At 46.7% G+C, this 18,777-nt stretch overlaps 1 protein-coding gene, 1 long non-coding RNA gene and 1 pseudogene across 2 annotated transcripts; 1 reads left to right on the top strand and 2 right to left on the bottom strand.

Moving 5' to 3' along the window:
• Nucleotides 1–384: 384 nt before the first annotated feature.
• On the bottom strand, nt 385–16,970 carry LOC114770107 (class I histocompatibility antigen, Gogo-OKO alpha chain-like). Its single transcript, XM_028963757.1, has 7 exons — nt 16,875–16,970; nt 15,708–15,965; nt 11,563–11,835; nt 10,950–11,249; nt 10,517–10,615; nt 797–842; nt 385–699 (listed from the first exon to the last, which is right to left on the bottom strand). Exons 1-7 carry the CDS (start codon nt 16,924–16,926, stop codon nt 627–629), a joined length of 1,101 nt encoding a protein of 366 aa, XP_028819590.1. The 5' UTR covers nt 16,927–16,970; the 3' UTR covers nt 385–626.
• On the top strand, nt 3,738–4,578 carry LOC114770118 (nuclease-sensitive element-binding protein 1 pseudogene; annotated as a pseudogene).
• On the bottom strand, nt 12,535–14,386 carry LOC114770140 (uncharacterized). Its single transcript, XR_003743317.1, has 3 exons — nt 14,251–14,386; nt 14,105–14,160; nt 12,535–12,551 (listed from the first exon to the last, which is right to left on the bottom strand). It is a non-coding gene; the product is annotated as an uncharacterized LOC114770140 (long non-coding RNA).
• Nucleotides 16,971–18,777: the final 1,807 nt, after the last annotated feature.

The following is an 18,777-nucleotide window of genomic DNA, read 5'->3' on the forward strand; positions in this document are numbered from 1 at the left end:
TCCTTTGTCGCCTCCTCCATGCCTGGATTCCCCTCTGAGTGTGAATGTTGTGATGAATACTACCACTGAGTATTATTCAGTATTATAATGAAAAGCTAAGCTGATTACAGTAACAGTGATTTTTAGTCACAATTTTTCATTTCTATTGCTTTTTATGCGTTTTAATGACAATTAAATACACTCTTGTAAAAATTAAAAGTAGAGTTGTGGCCAACAGATAAGTGATTGTGCAAAACCGTAGAGTACCACAGTACCACAGATGTAAACAGGAAAGCAGCAGTATTGACAACCAAATGCTGGTTACTTTACACAACAGTAGATACAACCAGTGATTTTTTACTTAAAAAAACGAAATTGCAAAAAAAAAAAAAAAAAAAAGCCACACAGATTTAAATTAGTCTCCACCCGAGTTGATGTCAAGTTCCAGCCCTGACAGCTCCCTGCTCCTCCTGTCCGCTTGTCTACATTATGAACCTCAGTCAGTCTCTTCTTGATAGTTCTGGCCTGCATCCTGGTTTTGGTTAACATCTTCATATATAAATGAATGAGTCTCTGCCCTGTGCACAGTGAGTTCTGGATGAAGTTGGTTATTGAAGGTGTTTCACCTCCTTCCTGTCTGTGTATGATCAGCAGGAGTCTTCGCCTCTGGTGTAGAATGGCATCAAACGGCCAGATATACGAACAGCGCCGTCTGCATCACTGTGCAACAGAAACAAATATTTAGAGAAATATTCTGTTCATGAACATTAAGGAGAAGTGAAATGTTTCTCTAGTGATAGACGATGTAGTTTCTTACTATGTGACCAGAGCTGCTCCAGAGTTGTTAGACCCTGCATCAGACTCTAGAAAATACAAGTAGAAAAGTGCAAAATATAAATCACAACCTTCCCAATTATAAAGCTAAACATTCTAATTAGAAATAACATGTGTGGAAGGAAAATTTAGTAGGCCCAGACACTCCACGAAATTTAGTAGGCCAGACTCTCCACGTGTTTCACCTTTGGTCATGGAACAGTCAGAAGACAACTGTGTATCTTAGGTCTGACCTTGTTGATGCAAAAGTTTGACGCAAAAACTAGACATAAACTGATAAAAGAAAGGTTCTGTGACGTTGATGGGCGCCACTGTCCAAAGTGGTGCGAGCTTGCTTTTCGACCTTGTACACCCCAGATGTATAAATGCTTGTGAACTGTAATCAAGCGGGGGGATGTTCTCTTGTGGGTCCCCCCGTGCGCGGTAAAATAAACTTGGATAATCAATTCAGTTGACTTCCTTTATTGCAGCTCCCCAGACGGCAGAATTTCCACCACAATTGGCGTCACGAACAGGATCCGCGTGAATCCGCCAGGACATGACCGGAGTGGCTGGTCACCCTGGGTCACCAAGATCCATCTCCAAAACCTCGTCTTAGAGTTTCGGAGTGACTGGGACTGCGGTCAGTGTCCTTGGCCGATTCCGCCGGGATTTTTCTCTTTTCTGTCGTCTGGGGACGCGAACACGGTGAGCTAAAATATTCCACCTCTCAAACATTTAATGAAAACTGCAGAATTTTGAAGATTAATAAATCCAAAATCAAATTGATAAGGGGAATTGCATATTTGCTTTATTCTGTAGTCAACTGAGTTGATCCAACTAAGCGAGTGTCACTTTTTATTTTGTTTAATAGAGGTTATAGTCCTCTGAGTAAAGGATCTTGGAGATCCAGTGTGGGATAATAGAGGTTAATGTCCTCTGAGTAAAACGATCTTGGAGATCGAGTGTGAAATAAGTGTGAGCCTTCTTTACAAGAAAAAAAAAAAAAAAAAATCATTCAATCATTAAGTAATATTTCAATCAGTGTGAGTAATAAGGCAAGAGCACAAAGGGAAAACGTGAAACGGGAAGAATTGTGAGCCATTAGTTATCTGTGAGCTCTCTTAGCAAGAGCAGTTGTTTTCGTTGGGCTGTGAATTCCCCGGGCAAACTCGAGAAAGCTGTGTGCGTAAAAAATGGGAAATAAAAGTGGGAAAAGTGACACTCCTATTAGTCCCGAAACTAAGTTAATGATACTGATGAAACAGAAATATGGTGATGATGTGTGTAATCATCTGGTGGACTGGCATGAAAATTACGGTTTTCCTGCGGGTGGGTCTCTTAGTCAAACTCAGCTAAAAAAGCTGAAGGAGGGGCTAGAGGGCAGCAGGCAAAAAATACTGCAGTCAAGTAAAAGTAAAGTAATTCGGAAAATGCTTATAATGGAAGACTGTTTTAAAATATGGGAAGCAGAGGGTGACCGAAGAGACAAGCCAAACACCCAGAACGCTCTGACTGCGCTGACTGTGGGAAAGAAAACAAAAGGGAAGACTACGCTGAACCTTGATACCAAAAAAAAATTCTCTGATACTGCACCTGCCTCGTTGTATCCGTCATTACAGGGCACACGGGTCGACCTGAGTTTGGACTCCACCCCTCCGCCCTACCCCCAACAGCAACCCCCACTGGAACAGCAGCAACTCCCGCTGGAGAAACCGTTACAAGAACAGCAGAAACCACCACAGCATGATGGCATCACTGCTTCAACTTCAGAGAAAAAAACCACCACCAGAGCAGCCGCCCCATATTCTCCACCCAAGACCCGGTCTGCCACCACATCTTCTGAACCATCAGGACCCTCAACTGCAACTCTCCCTATGATTCAGGTCGCTGGGACAGGGGGGCCTACATTTGTTTACAGACCATGGACAACGGAAGACCTTCTGAACTCTTCCAAGCATCTCCCAAATGCAGATCGAGGGGGTGCGGCCCTGTCCAGAGCCGTGAGCGATTTCATCAGAGAATTCACACCGACATCCACCGAAATGGCCCGAGTCCTGCTAAGGCACATGACCCCTGCGCAGTATGGTCAGCTACGTGAACATTTCACTACCCATCATCAGCCCTGCACCCCTGGTTGGGCAACTGCTGATCAAAATGACATTGGTGCAGTGCGGGGAGATGCAGACTACAGATGTTGGGCTGAAGGACTTGTGACCGCGATCGCTGGCAACTTTCCTACTGCCTGTGACCTTTCTAAAATCAGCACGTGTGCTCAGCAGCCTTTGGAGTCAGCAGAAGATTTCTTGATTCGACTCCAAGTTGTGTTTGATGACCACAGCGGACTTGCTCGCCCCCATGATTACCCTGGACAAGGTATGACACCGTACGAAGCGCTCCTGAAAAATACCTTCATTGATGGCCTTCTCCCCCCCCTCAGTGAAGCAACAAAGACTTCCTGCATCATGTGGGCAGATGCTTCAGTGCGTGTCGCTGAAGTTCTACGCCATGCGCGCCACGCCCAGGCCAGACAGGCGGAAGCGAGGATCAAAGAAGACAACAAAAACAAAGATTCAACCCACAGGGCACAACTGGCTCTGTTGCAGCATGCTGCTGCCAACTCCACTTCATATCGTGGACCGGATGTGTGCTTCAGGTGTAACCAAAGGGGACACTGGGCACGAGATTGCACCAAAAGATGGAGAGGACAGTGGAGACCACGAAGCGAGGAACAATCGGACGTGTGCTTCAACTGTGGCCAAAGCGGACATTGGTTACAAGAATGTCCCAATGAAGAAAGAGGATGGAGCAGAGGACATGGTGTTCCCTATGGCGAGAGATGTGGACACAGAGGAGAACACACCCACCATGAACAATCCCAAACAGCCTGACTGGTGAAGCGGGGCGGAGCTCCAAACGAAGGCGCGGCTGCAGCCCTGAAGGAGGCTCCAACCAAGGTCATGCACACCCACACAGACACACTCACACACATTCCAACAAAGGTCCTGGGGACAGTGAAGTGGTTCAACGTACGCAACGGCTACGGTTTCATCAACAGGAATGACACAAAAGAAGACGTTTTTGTACACCAGACTGCCATAAAGAAAAACAACCCAAGAAAATACCTCCGCAGTGTTGGGGACGGTGAGACTGTGGAGTTTGATGTCGTTGAAGGGGAGAAGGGTGCCAAGGCGGCCAATGTCACCGGCCCAGGGGGGGTCCCAGTCCAGGGCAGCAAATACGCCGCTGACCGGAACCGCTACAGGCGGTACCCACGCCGGAGGAGACCCCCACGCAACTACCAGGATAACTACCAGAGCGAGGGGCGGAAGAAGAGAGAGAGCCAGGAAATTGGTCCTGAGGGGGTCGCACAGCCACAGCAACGCAGAACTTTGTTCCCTGGCAGGCGGCGCTATCCACCGTACTTTGTCCGCCGACGCTATGGCAGCCGCCCCCCATATACCAGCGCACCACGAAAGGAAATGACAGAAGGAACTGAAGGTGATGACAACCAGGGTGGTCCAGACCAGAGCAAACCAATGAGGCAGAACTACTACAGAGGCTTCAGACCAAGGAGTCCCCCACGTCCCAGACTGGTGAGAGAAGGCGAGGAAGACAAAGAGAACCAGGAGCCCCACCAGCGGCGCTACAGATGCAACATCAACTACCGCCCAGACCACCGAACCTCAGGATGGCAAAGAGAGCAAGGCAGCCGAAACATCCGCTGAGAAAACGTCCGCTCCCGAGGCTGAGCAGGGCGGGGCTGAATAAACACTGATTTACCATCACTACCATCGTCCGGTAAAGTCAACAAGAAGAAACATCAAAGATCTGAGCAATAAGAAACAGATTTGACTTGACAATCGTCTAAGCTTGCAACATGCATTTGCCCAGATTACCACCAATTGCCTGCACAATCTATGCAGACTTGTTCTTTTCCATTATTTTTAGGTGACAGTTAAACATTTTGGGGAAACGGCAGATGGTTTTCTAAATCGGTCTTAAGTTTTTACACCAAATGGTTTTTAAAGGGAAAAATAATTTGATATTTGGTCTGTTTTGAAAAAAAAAAAAAAAAAAAAAAACTTGGCCACAGGAATAACTGGTTGTTACTTGCAGATGCTACTGGTGACACTAGGACCTCGCCCATTGTTGAAGATTGTCCCCACTCCAGCCGAACTGAATTACCTGTCTTATCCAACTTATGACTCAAGATAACCTTGATCCTTTTTGCTCTTTTTGGGATTTCCTTTTTCCTGTAGGATCAAAAGCCGATGTCTTGTTTTTGATGCTGAGGTATCAAGGTATTACCCTTCCCCTGCTAATACTGTTGGTACTGTGAATGTTTCATATTGTGCATCCATCCACAACCTGTCTGATTCCCCGAAAGTTGATCGTTCTGACATCTGGTGGTGGTAAAACACTGCGCTCCACTTTACCTGAGAACTGGTTGGGTGTCTGCACTCCTTCTACTCTTATCCTACCTGTGACTATTTTGCCTGTAACTGCATCGGAAGTTCCAGTCTCTTTTTCCAATGTTCACTCCCATTTAGCTAGGAGATCATTGTTTTCTTTTGATTCCCCTGATACAACTTACATTGATACCATAGGTATTCCCAGAGGTGTGCCCGACGAATACATATTAGTTAATCAAATAGCTGCAGGCTTTGAATACATTTTTTTTTTTGAATAACTCCTAACAAAAATGTTGACAGAATCAATTACATTCATTACAAGGTGCAGCGCTTATCAAACTTCACTAGAGATGGATTTGAGACTGTACATGGACAATTTAAAGCCACCTCACTTATGGCCTTCCAGAACCACATTGCTGTTGATATGTTATTAGACCCCTAGAAAAAATTATGTAACCCTTGTTCATAGTGGTCAATCATGCTTTGAATCAAGCTCCTCCTCGGATGAGACAGATGCAGACACATAATACACTATATATTGATTGATATACTTGTTGTTGATTTTCATTTTAAATAGTTTGTTTTTTTAATTATTTAGTTTTGATTTTATATTTTTATACAACTGCCTGTGATGAGTTACCTTAAACCCTTGATGGAGTGGTATACTTTGATGTTTCTGGTTGTATATTACGTTGCTTTGTTATTTTGCATTAATTTGCTGTGTACTTTTTAATCATTTTTATAATCATTTTTTATTCTTTGAATTTTGTGTTATTATGTAATTATGTACTCCTCACCTTGCGTACACATCATATACATTTTTGTGCCTATAGTAGAGATCAATTTATCAAAAAAAAAAAAAAAAAAAAAAAGTGTGGAGTGTGGAAGGAAAATTTAGTAGGCCCAGACACTCCACGAAATTTAGTAGGCCAGACTCTCCATGTCAGGATTGCCTGCAGCTGGGCTCCACACCAGAATCCAATCCTGACGCCCCATAAATGCCGGAAGTTTCCACCCGTTTGGGGTCGCTGGCATTTTCGTGAACTTCAGTTGGTAACACTGTTTGTAATTTGAGTTCTGGCAATCGCCACACGCCTACGGGTTAGTTTTAGTTTATCTGTATTTAAGTTAAATCTTTTTCGGCCACCGCGCCATTGTTTATTTGTATTTTTATTGTTTATTCGTTAATAAAACCCCCTTCCCAATATGTCAAACCTCTGCGCTTCCTTCCCCCGTAAGTCCGTAGTCGTGACAGAATGCCAGCGACCCACCCAAAAGCGCAGAGGTGGAAAGCAGAGGAGAAGAAACGCCGCGAAGGACGCAGCCCGGCGCGGCGAACGCGGACGGCAGGGGAGAGACGCGCCGCCCGTTCTGGTGGAGCGTTTTCTCCCCGAGAAGCCGTGGTACGCGGCGCCGCGTGATGACGTCACCCCCGGGAAACTCCGCGAAACCCGGAAGCGACAACGTCGGCGGGTGAGTGGGCGGAGCGAGGACGTTGGCGTCGGCAGCAGCGAGGAAGTGACGTGGGCAGCGAGCGCAGAAGATGCGACCCCCACGATCTTCGGCATGTCGAGCCAAGAACTCTGCGCTCTGCTGGCAAGGCTCCCCGTGGACTGGGACGACACGGACGACGACGAGAGCACGGGAGACGAGAGTTGGGCTCCGCCCATCGCGCCAGTCTGCGATCGTCGCAAGGTCCGTGGGGACCCACGTCACTTCCAGGGGGGTGAGAAGCGGCAACAACAACGGCGGCGTTCCTCCAGCGAGGAGGTGGGCAGCCTCCAGCCCGAATGGCCAGAGTACTGCCCATGGGAGCTTATCGCGCCATGGGTCCAGGATGTCCGCAGGGTGGACGACCCTTGGAGTCACCGGTGGGAGGACACGGAGGACGAAAGCGATGATGACGTGGATTTTCGGTGGGCGGTCGGTGCCGGGATGGCTCCGCCCAGCGTGCGCGTCCGAGATCATCGCGGCGTCCGTGATGACCCATGTGACTTCCGGGGGTACGAGGTTGACACGGACGACGACCAGGATGACGCCGTTTGGGCAGTCGGTGCCGGGATGGCTCCGTCCATCGCGCCCATCCAGGATAGTCACGAGGTCCGTGGAGACCCATGTCCCTCCCAGCAGTGTGAGGAAAGCTGGTGGAAGAGGGCGACGGGAGGTCGCCAGCCAGCAACTGCGCTGCCGGGACTGCCTCGCAGGGAATCCTCCATTCCTGCTCCAGTCGCCGACCCGCCTTCCCTCTGCCCGGACGTTCCCCAGCGAAATGGCAGCGCAGCACCAGCGTCCACACCTGCTGGAGAAGACGTCCACCCCCCTCCACACCACACACCTACCACCATCTCCACCCACGAGTCCAGCCCCGTGTGGGACAGCCCAATTGTCCCGGGACCCTTCAGTGGGGCAGCAGACACAGACGAGATCACTACCATCCTCACGTGTCTGACTGGATCAGCATGGGGCTGGAGCACAACCCTCTGGCAGCAGGGAGAGACAGACAGGAGTTTTCGGGACTTCCAACAGAGACTGAGGGCGGAGTTTGATCGGCCTGAGCCAGGGATCGAACTCTGCCCCTCCACCACATCCAGTGCCAGTCAGGATCCGGGGCAAGAAGACCCAGCACTGGTGGGCGACGAGAAGGTCGCTCCTCCCGAGATCCTGGCTGTGCCCCCTGAGGAGGTCCCGGAGAGCCCAGAGAGGGAGCCAGACGACCCTCTCTTCTGTCTGTCTCTGTCTGTGTGTGTCTGTGTGGCATATGTGTCCGTATGTCGCCCCCACTTCCCCTCTTTGTGTCCACCAGATGGCGACCCAGCCGCGGAGCCGAACCCCAGGGAGGAGGTTCCTGACCCGAATGTGCTGGTCCAAGGCGAGGTGGACAAGCCCCAAGGTACCCCTAAGTCCAGCCGGGGGGGGTGCTCCCCCAAAGAATTTTTTGGGGGGGTGCAGTTCGGGTTGGGGACTCCTCCTGAGGGGAGGGGAGGTGGGGGAAGCGATGGAGCTGGGTCCTCCGGTAGCCAGTGAGGAGGGCGGGCCAGGCATGGGCCTGCGTCTGCCTCCAGAGGGGTGGAGCGCCATAGAGCCTCCGGGTAGGCATGAGGACCCAGCTGGGACAGGCAGGAAGAGGGCCTGCTTGTCCCAACGGACGCAGAAGGGGCTAGCCGGATGGTCTGGCAATGCCCCCCCCTTGGCACCAGGGCCGTGCAGCGAGAGGGGCTGCATAGTCCCAGAAGGCACCAGCCTGGGGTGCCTGGAACAGTCGCTGGAGGCTCTGGGACAATCTCCCTGCGCGGTGCAGGGGGTGACACAAGACGTGTCAGAGGGGACATGTGGAGACAGGGCCCACACGTACCCAGATGGATCGGCCCTGATTATTGTGTGCAGGTACGAGAGTCCGGGGCCGCCATGCGGGACCACGCCGGAGAGCCAGGCCGAGGGTCCGGGGCCGCCATGCGGGACCACGCCGGGGAGCCAGGCCGAGGGTCCGGGGCCGCCATGCGGGACCACGCCGGGGAGCCAGGCCGAGGGTCCGGGGCCGCCATGCGGGACCACGCCGGGGAGCCAGGCCGAGGGTCCGGGGCCGCCAAGCGGGACCACGCCAGGGAGCCAGGCCGAGGGTCCGGGGCCGCCAAGCGGGACCACGCCGGGGAGCCAGCCCGAGGCACCGGGGCCGCCACGCCTGACCACGCCGGGGAGCCAGCCCGAGGCACCGGGGCCGCCACGCCTGACCACGCCGGGGAGCCAGCCCGAGGCACCGGGGCCGCCACGCCTGACCACGCCGGGGAGCCAGCCCGAGGCACCGGGGCCGCCACGCCTGACCACGCCGGGGAGCCAGCCCGAGGGACCGGGGCCGCCACGCCTGACCACGCCGGGGAGCCAGCCCGAGGGACCGGGGCCGCCACGCCTGACCACGCCGGGGAGCCAGCCCGAGGGACCGGGGCCGCCACGCCTGACCACGCCGGGGAGCCAGCCCGAGGGACCGGGGCCGCCACGCCTGACCACGCCGGGGAGCCAGCCCGAGGGACCGGGTCCTCCAAGGGGAGGATACAGCAGGGCAGGAGCCCTGTGGTTGCCGCCGTCCGCCCCGCCGCCTCCACTGATGGTACTGTTGGGGCTCCGAGGACGTAGCCCTTGGAGGGGGGGCTCTGTCAGGATTGCCTGCAGCTGGGCTCCACACCAGAATCCAATCCTGACGCCCCATAAATGCCGGAAGTTTCCACCCGTTTGGGGTCGCTGGCATTTTCGTGAACTTCAGTTGGTAACACTGTTTGTAATTTGAGTTCTGGCAATCGCCACACGCCTACGGGTTAGTTTTAGTTTATCTGTATTTAAGTTAAATCTTTTTCGGCCACCGCGCCATTGTTTATTTGTATTTTTATTGTTTATTCGTTAATAAAACCCCCTTCCCAATATGTCAAACCTCTGCGCTTCCTTCCCCCGTAAGTCCGTAGTCGTGACACTCCACGTGTTTCACCTTTGGTCATGGAACAGTCAGAAGACAACTGTGTATCTTAGGTCTGACCTTGTTGATGCAAAAGTTTGACGCAAAAACTAGACATAAACTGATAAAAGAAAGGTTCTGTGACGTTGATGGGCGCCACTGTCCAAAGTGGTGCGAGCTTGCTTTTCGACCTTGTACACCCCAGATGTATAAATGCTTGTGAACTGTAATCAAGCGGGGGGATGTTCTCTTGTGGGTCCCCCCGTGCGCGGTAAAATAAACTTGGATAATCAATTCAGTTGACTTCCTTTATTGCAGCTCCCCAGACGGCAGAATTTCCACCACACATGTTACAAAATAACATGTTAACATGTTAGCATGACAGCATGTTTGGTCTAGAAGTTACTGATTGTCCCGGTCCCAGTGAGGGACCAGAACGTGAGCATATGTGGGAAGAAACGAGAAACCCCGGTGCGGTGGGACGCAAGGAGGCAGGTAAGTTTCCTCCGGTTTACTTACTTTTTCTGTGCTTGTCTGTATCAGGCACCGACATTATCTCACACACTCCTTCAGAAATAAAACTGTCAGACCCAAAGATTTACGAATCTGTTTTCCTGGCTCTGGATGAGAAACATTTAACTTTCACATGAAACACTTTGCTTTAAATTTTCTCTCACACAGGTTAGGTCTTACTGGTTTCAGATTGAGTAGGAGCCGAGTCGAGTTGATGGATGTCAATCAATGACTGAGTGGCTGGCAGTGGCCATCTTGCCAATCTATAGGAGTCATGCAACCTTGTTTCCATGTTGCTCCCAGTCACATAGATGGAATCATGTGACACTGATGATGTTTGCTGCGTCTCTCTCACCTGATCTTCTCTTCACAACCATCACAACACCAACAACCACAGCGATGAGAACGAGAGCAGCAACAACCAACCCAGCAACGATGCCTGGAACATTATTACCTGCAATAAAGGATTTGTGTAAATTACTTTTATACTGGACTGTGTTATATATAATAATAATAATAATCATCTTCATTTAGAATGTTGCCCACATGAATTTGGAAAAACTGTTGCCAAAACAGCACTTACATTCTGTTTTTATTTTAATTATAAAGTAATTTAGCTCTCGTTATCATTATTGTTCTTGGTTATTGTGCATAGGATGAAGATCTTTAATTGTGTCCTCAGCACCATACAGTGAAATACTCTCCACAACACTTTGTTGTAAACTGGTCCTGCACATTTCTATCCAAAGGACATGAAAACTGAAGATTCTGTCTAGAAGCTTCTGTACCTGGACTGTTGGTCCTGATCTTCTCCTCAGTCAGGATCATGTGGATTGGGTCTCCACTCTTGTGCTCCACCACACAGGTGAACTGGTTCTTCTTCCACACATCAGGGGTCACTTTGAGTTCTGCACGTTTCTGGAAGGTTCCATCATGGTTGGGCAACGTCTCATCAACATCTACATCTTCATGCAGGTCCTCTCCATCTTTCTGCCAGCTGATCATCACCTTATCAGGGTAGAAACCTGTAGCGTGACAGACCACTGGAGAGGAGGGGTCTGTCTGCAGCAGAGACACCTGAGGAGGGACTAGAGAGAGGAAGAGAGGAGGGGGACAGGACACCTTCATATCAACAGATCAATCAACAAACACTCAGATATTTAAATCTAATTACATTTGTAGATGATTCCTGTGTACGTTTTGTCTCTGTTTTACTGTGTTGTTAGTAAATGTTATTCTTTACATTATCAGGACTACTGGATGTTTTTTGCTTATTTAATGTGTTTGTAACCATGTTTACAATGCAAATATAAACAACAATAAAGATATTTTCTGATTTTAATAATAACATATAAACAGTCTCAGCGTTTGTGTTTCTCGTTGTTCTGTGTGCTGCTGTACCTTTTCTCTCCAAACTGATCTTCCCGTACTGAACATACTTCTTCAGCCAGTCAAGACAAGTCTGGGTCAGGTAGTTCTTGGTATACTCAGCATCAGCTACATCCCATTTCTGTTTGGTGATTACAGCCTGTGGAACTGGAGCAACCCAAGATGTGCTCCTCAAATCCAGTGAGATAAAATCTGCTCCATCGTAACCATCCTGACTGTATCCATCTGTAGCTCCAGTCTCATCATCCCACTTACAGCCAAACATCCGCTGTACAATGTGGATTCCTGTAAAGAGAAAAGAAGACAGAGTTTATGTCTGTGCCAGTGTGTGTTTTTACTGTATTTACTGTATTTTCTGGGTCAATGTGTGGGTGTTAGTCTGTTTATATATGCAAATAAATGTGATTGAGAGAGGTGAAGGTGGGTAGTTAGTGGTAAATGTGGTAGAGAGAGGGGGAGATGGGTAGTTTGTGGGGGTAAATGACCATCACGTTGCTGCAATCTCCAGATCCTGCAGGTTCACTCTCTACAACATTCGCAAGATTCGGCCTTTTCTTTCACAACAGGCTACGCAGCTCCTCGTCCAGGCAATGGTCATCTCCAAACTCGACTATTGTAACTCCTGGCTGGAGCCTCTGCGGTCACCATAAAACCACTCCAGATGGTCCAAAATGTGGCAGCCCGTCTCATCTTCAATCAGTCAAAATACACCCATGTCACACCTCTTCTCACCTCTCTCCACTGGCTCCCGGTAGCTGCTCGCATAGAGTTTAAATCCTTGATGCTGCCTACAGGGCTGTAAATGGAACTGCACCCTCCTATATCAACACACTACTACCTAGCTACACTCCTGCACGCCCTCTCAGATCTCCCAATGAAATGAGACTGAAAATTCCCTCTTCACGGGGTCTCCGATTCCAATCAACTCTGTTCTTCGTTGTTGTCCCTGGCTGGTGGAACAACTTGCCTGGCTCCATTTGACTAGCCGAGACTGCTACCACCTTAAAGAAATAGTTGAAAACCCACTTGTTCAAAAAGTATTTCAATCTAACACTTACATGTGTACACACACTGCACAAAAAAAAAATCTTGCACTTATTTTCCGAGCATGTTCTTTTTCTGACAAGTTAGGCCTTATCAGGCCTCTTAGTTTTGAAAACTCAAAATCTATAGAAATCAAGCGAGAATTGCTGGTGTCAGTCGCTTTGGTTAAAAGCATCAGCAAAGTAAAGTAAATGTGGTAGAGAGAAGTGATGGTGGGTAGTTAGTGGGGGTAAATGTGGTAGAGAGAGGTGATGGTGGGTAGTTAGTGGGGGTAAATGTGGTAGAGGGAGGTGAAGGTGGGTAGTTAGTGGGGGTAAATGTGGTAGAGAGAGGTGATGGTGGGTACTTAGTGGGGGTAAATGTGGTAGAGAGAGGGGAGAGGCGGGACAAAAATAGTAGAATTTAATCTCCTCCTTTCCTGGAGACCGGGGGGAAGTAACCACATTTTAATGTTGGCTGGTGGTAGGAATGAAGGTGTGAGCATGATTTATGAATTTTAATGCCGGTTTATGGTTGTGAGTGTAGAGGGCGGGTTAGAAAGCAGGCTGGGAATGAATTTGTCTGGTGGTTTTGCACATTTCTTGTGATTTGTAAATTGCTGTGATTAATATTAAACTTTCTTGAGGTGCACAAAAATTGACATGATCTTAAGACTGTGATACTGTGATATTTTGTGAGTTTTTATGCATATTATTTATATTCCTGGCAGGTTACAGTATGTGTTAGTTCTTGGATAAAGACTATAATCTGTGGCAATTTAAAATAAAAGTGGCCCTTTGTTTTCTGTAAAACTCGTTTTCTTGGTGCATTTTATTTCTCTGGATCTGCCCAGCGTTGTTAAATAAAAGGTGTTTGTAGCATCACCAGTTTATATCGGCGAGGTCCTCGTTACTGAGCACACTTACTACACGTAGAAAATAACGGGGTTCGTCCCGAGTTCGGACTGAAATCGGCTTAAAGAAGAGGTGCGGGCAAACTTCAGCAAACACACACACACACACACACACACACACACACACACACTCCCACTATCACACCCCCCCCCCCCCCCCCCCACACACACACACACACACACATACCCACACATTTCTCTCCCACTCCCACACCCACCATTGATCGGCCACACCCCTCGTCCTGTTGGTGGAGGGTGGAGTGTAGATGTCTCTTTTACTACAGAGAACTATAATCTTCAAAGATCAGAAGTTTTTTTTAAATAAATTATTTTATGAACTCTTAACAGACGAGCTTCTGTCTGCTGGACTGGGACACAGTGAGGATCAAAACCGCAGCAACCACCATGCTGACCCGCCCCTCCAACAAGCCCCGCCTCCCAGCAGCCTCCCACAAGCCCCACCATTTCTACCCCATGCTGCAGGTGGGACTGTGGACCCGTTTTCGACGGTCTGGTGACCAGCAGGAAGCGAGGGGGGCAAATAAAACTTCATCCCGACACGGTCACTTATTCAGAGGCGGGTTTGGGCATAAAGTGTAATAATGACACGTCACCTACACAGACTGTCGCTGTTATATGAGAGATCAGGCAGGTTCGGGTGGTGAAGGACGTAGCTGGATGGAATAAGTGAGTAAGAGAGAAAGGAGATAATTCGTACAGTAAAGGTTACGGATCATGTTACAGGATCACAGCAAAATACACACGTTGCCTGAAGGTGCAGGTGATGATTTGATTGTTCAACCAACAGCAAACCTTGACTTTCTATTGGCTGTTGGACGTTTCACTGGGGATTTCAGTTTTAAGATTGGTGAACGAGGAGCTGATCCTGAATCAGAGGACATTTATACATTATACAACAGCAGCAGCAGAACTGGGTCCAGACCAGCAGGACCTGAGCACAATAGAGAGGATTTTATGGTCATTTGAGAGAGAGGTGGGGTGAAGGGTGAAGTTCAAGCACAAGATTTAATCTGGTCTCCAGCACGGCTGTCAGAAACGTAGCAAACATCTGTTCTTGAACCGGACCTGTGTGTGTGTGTGTGTGTGTACCACAGTTATAATAGTTTTGGATTTTTCATTAGTTTTAGTTTTTATTTCGTTTAGATTTTTTTTTTTTCAAATTCAGTTAGTTTTAATTAGTTTTTAGAGGCAGATTTACTAGTTTTTATTAGTTTTGGATATTTAGGATATTTGTCAGGTGCATGAATCAAAATCACCAGAATAGCCTTATCCATCTTAGCTCCGATAAGGTTATTGACTCTTGCAGCTCCGGGTGTTGTGAATTTTGGTTCGAGTGAAGTGGTGAACTTTTTGAAGGTAATCGAGTCACACAGTCGTGTAGACATTCCAGTCTTAATAAACATATTTACCAATGCTTCTTCTCATTTGTGGTGTTCCTGCGTATTTACTAGCCAGCAGCTACTTGGTCCATTATGGATGCTGTAGTATCACGTTCCTTTCCCATGTTACCTGGCCTGGCTACCGCTTCTCTTTCGGGGGAGGGCGGGCGAGAGGCTAGCTTGTTCAGGTACTCTTGGTTCGCCTTTTTGTGTGAGCTTTTCAAATGGACTTTCAGATTCGTGGGGTTTTTCCCCTTGAGAAGTATTCCACATATTGTATCACCTGCTTCTACAACAAGGCACTTACTTTTATTTTTGCCACTGTCATAATCAAAGAAATCCCAAATAGGACTTTCTTCCGCTTTCTTCCGACTTTCGCTGCAGCCATCACGCTAGCCGGCGGCGTCACGGGCAGACTATGGACACGTGACGTCACAGACCACGTGTTACCATAATGGTCAAAAACCTGGCTTAAAACTGGCAGCGTGAAGTAAATAGATTTTAATTCAACCCAAAAGGCTTATTACAAAGACGAAAACGAAGGACGTTTTGCTATAATATTAGTTCGTTTAAGTTCGTTTTGTATGCACACAAAACAGTTTCAGTTTTTTTTTTTAACATTTTCCTTTGTTTTAAATTGTCAGAACAACAGTTAGAAAACTAATTTGTAAGAGTTTAGTTTTTTATTATTATCTTGTCTTGTATCATGAAACTTTGATAAACAAAAAATTACTGCATTCGAACTTTATGTAGTTTAAATAAGAGATTTAACTAATAACAAGATAATTATTATTTAAAACCAGGATTAGATTTCTACTCACCGCCTGACTGGTTAAAACGCTGCATCAGTGTACCGACATCGACGTTGAAGTTGGCTTCAGTTCCTTGATAAATCTGGGTATTTCTGGTCCAGTATTCTGGTTCTACATTCTTAATCCAGTCCACTTTGGGAATCGCTTGCCTGATGTTACTATCATAGTAGTCAAGCTGCTGTCCATCCACCAGGCCGACAGCAGTGAATTCTGGGAAATTAATTCCCTGCGTCACTCCAGTGTAGAAATACTGCATGGAATGAGAACCTGTAAATAAATATTAAACACAACAAAAATAATTAATAAAAATATAGAAAATATCTCTCTCTCAAATAGACTCTAAAGTGGATGAATATAATGTCTGAAAGTTGATTCATGGCAATGTGACATTTGCACATGCAAAGTTTCCCTCACTCCTCTCTCAAACCACCTATCTTCTCTGTCCAATATTTGAACATTCTCGTCCAAAAATGAGTGTCCTTTGGCCCTGAGGTGTTGCTCCTTCTGTGCTGGACCTTCCTCCTGTGTAGCAGCTGTTTGGTTGTACAGCTCGGAGCGATCTTCACCGCACTGGACAGCATACACTACATGGCTCTTCTTCTGTTTAGGTGCCCGGTCATTGGGATGGACGAGTCTCTGTCTCAGAGTGTTTGCAGGTTTGAAATAGACCGGTTCAAATATTGAACAGAGAAGATCGGAGGTTTGAGAGAGGAGTGAGGGAAGCTTTGCATGTGCAAATCAACAAACCCTCACTCAACAGAGGTGGAGGCCTCAGACACAAACTATCTCCAACCTATTTTGCTGCCCTTTCTTCCATTCACACGTTCACCAGGTTGGCCACATTTAACAACCCGCTTAATGGGGGTAGGAGGAGCTGCCAGGGCGGGGCTCTCACATCTACACCCCCCCTACCTTTGTTCCACGTAACAAGCTTATTCAAGGCGGGAAAACCAAGGTGAAACCAACCTGGAGGATAAATTTGTGGGCACGAACCAGCTTCCCTCATATTGACAAAGTGGATGCAGAATGAAACGTCTCTAACTTAAAGAAAGAAAGTCCAGTTGCCATGACGCAACTTTCAGACAAGTTCACCTGGATGACTGAGAATCTTCACAGACACGATACTATAATATTTCTAGTAAAGAGTCGAGATAAAATGTTGTTTGTACCGCGTACCTCCACAAACAAGATGAAGGCGAATTATGAAAAGCAGAACTGCAGCCTTCATGTAGGAATTTATTCCAGCAGATGAACGCGGACATGAATCAGGAATTTAAGATTCCAAGTGACTCAACTCCTCGCCGTCTGGCGGTTTATATCTGAGAATCTGAACCAGTAGAAACGCGCAGCAGATCTCACGTCACTTAAAACCAGGACGAACAGCAGAGTCTGGGGTTTAGTCTCGAAACTGAAAGCAACGTCCTGAAAAAAAATGGTTATTGTAACATGATATTTTATAATCTGTGTTGTTCTCCATTTTGTCCGTTAAACTCAATTAACTTGCAAAACTAAATTCAAACTAAGTTTGAATTAAGGGGGTCATGGAGCAAACATGTCTTTTCAAATCTGTAAAGTGTGGCACATAATAAACAATATCTTAAAATATCTCGATAATCTGTTGTTGCAGGACATGGTATTTTTCTATACTAATTACTGTACTGAATTCACTGCATCTATTATATAAAAAAATAATCTGAATAAATTGATACCTAAACATGTATCTGTTTGGACATCCATCTTGTCGCAATGCCTTATTATTTTATTTAATTTGAATATACATGCTATAAATGAGTTGGTGGGATGTTCCTTTTCTAATTGTACCTCATACTGTTAACTATGCATGAACATGTAATCTCTTTTTGTGTGCCTGTTCACAATCTTACTAAATAAGAGCCACATCTATATCTGTTCACCAGGTTGGTGTGCAAACCAGTTTTTCTGATAGTATTGAGGTCATCTTTTTATTTCTGTTGGATTTCTTCTTTGGTCAAGAATACATACATAGTAAAGAAGAGTAGAAACAGTAGGAAGGTAATAATGTTGGGCCCATAAGTTTATTTATACTCAGTGATATTAAATACATGTTACACAAATTACAGAAGAAAGGCAACTCAGCACTAGATAAAAGTATAACTAACAAATTAAATAAAATATATTATCTGTTTTTTACTGCTTTAGGGTGGAAATATTCTGTTGTCTCATGTTGCTACCTTGTGGTAATGCTGTGACATTGCAGCACAGTGAAGACAGTGAATTCTACCGTGTGCTTGATAAAGAAAGATAACTGTCAACTGACATCAGCTATAATGTACTGTACACCACACCTCAGAACATACTGGAATAATTTTTCCTCAAAAGTCTACATCAGTGGTCACCAACCCTGGTCCTGAAGGGCACCAGTGCAGCACAACTTTCCATGTCCGGGCACACTTCATTCAACTCGAGAACTGATTGATAAACATGTGGAGGTAAACACAATGTGCAGGACAAGGGCCCTCTACAATGTACACTGTTAAAAAAAAAAGGTAAAAAAAAAAAATGACTGCCAGATAATTTGTATAATTAAAGTAAATGGCGTTCAAATTACATGCTAAAACATTAAAGAAATTTTCCTTTACACTTTTACAAAAAATACTGTTATTATAGCACTCCTATTATATAGCACTATTATATAGCACTCCTATTACTATTATATAGCACTCATGACTAACACTTATTTTAGAACATAAAAAAAACAAAGAACGAACACAGTGAAATACAAGTATACACAAACCACTAAATACAAAGCTTTGTAGAATTCGGCCTACAGTACAATACTAAACTAAAATTTAGTGGTGGGCCGTTATCGACGTTAACGTGCTGCGTTAACGTGAGACTCTTATCGGCGATAAAAAAAATATCGCCGTTAATATATTCACAAAGTTGGGTTGGGAGCTGGGTCTATACTACACAAGCTATTGTGCCGGAGTTAAATGGTTACACTAGATTTATAAGTATATTTCTTCTTTCTTGTGTATTTTAGTTTCTTATTTCCTAAAGACCTTTATTTTTTATTTTGTATAACTAGCGCGGATGTATA

The sequence above is a fragment of the Denticeps clupeoides genome, chromosome 20 (assembly GCF_900700375.1).
Source record: "Denticeps clupeoides chromosome 20, fDenClu1.1, whole genome shotgun sequence".
In the NCBI taxonomy this organism is placed as follows: Eukaryota; Metazoa; Chordata; class Actinopteri; order Clupeiformes; family Denticipitidae; genus Denticeps; species Denticeps clupeoides.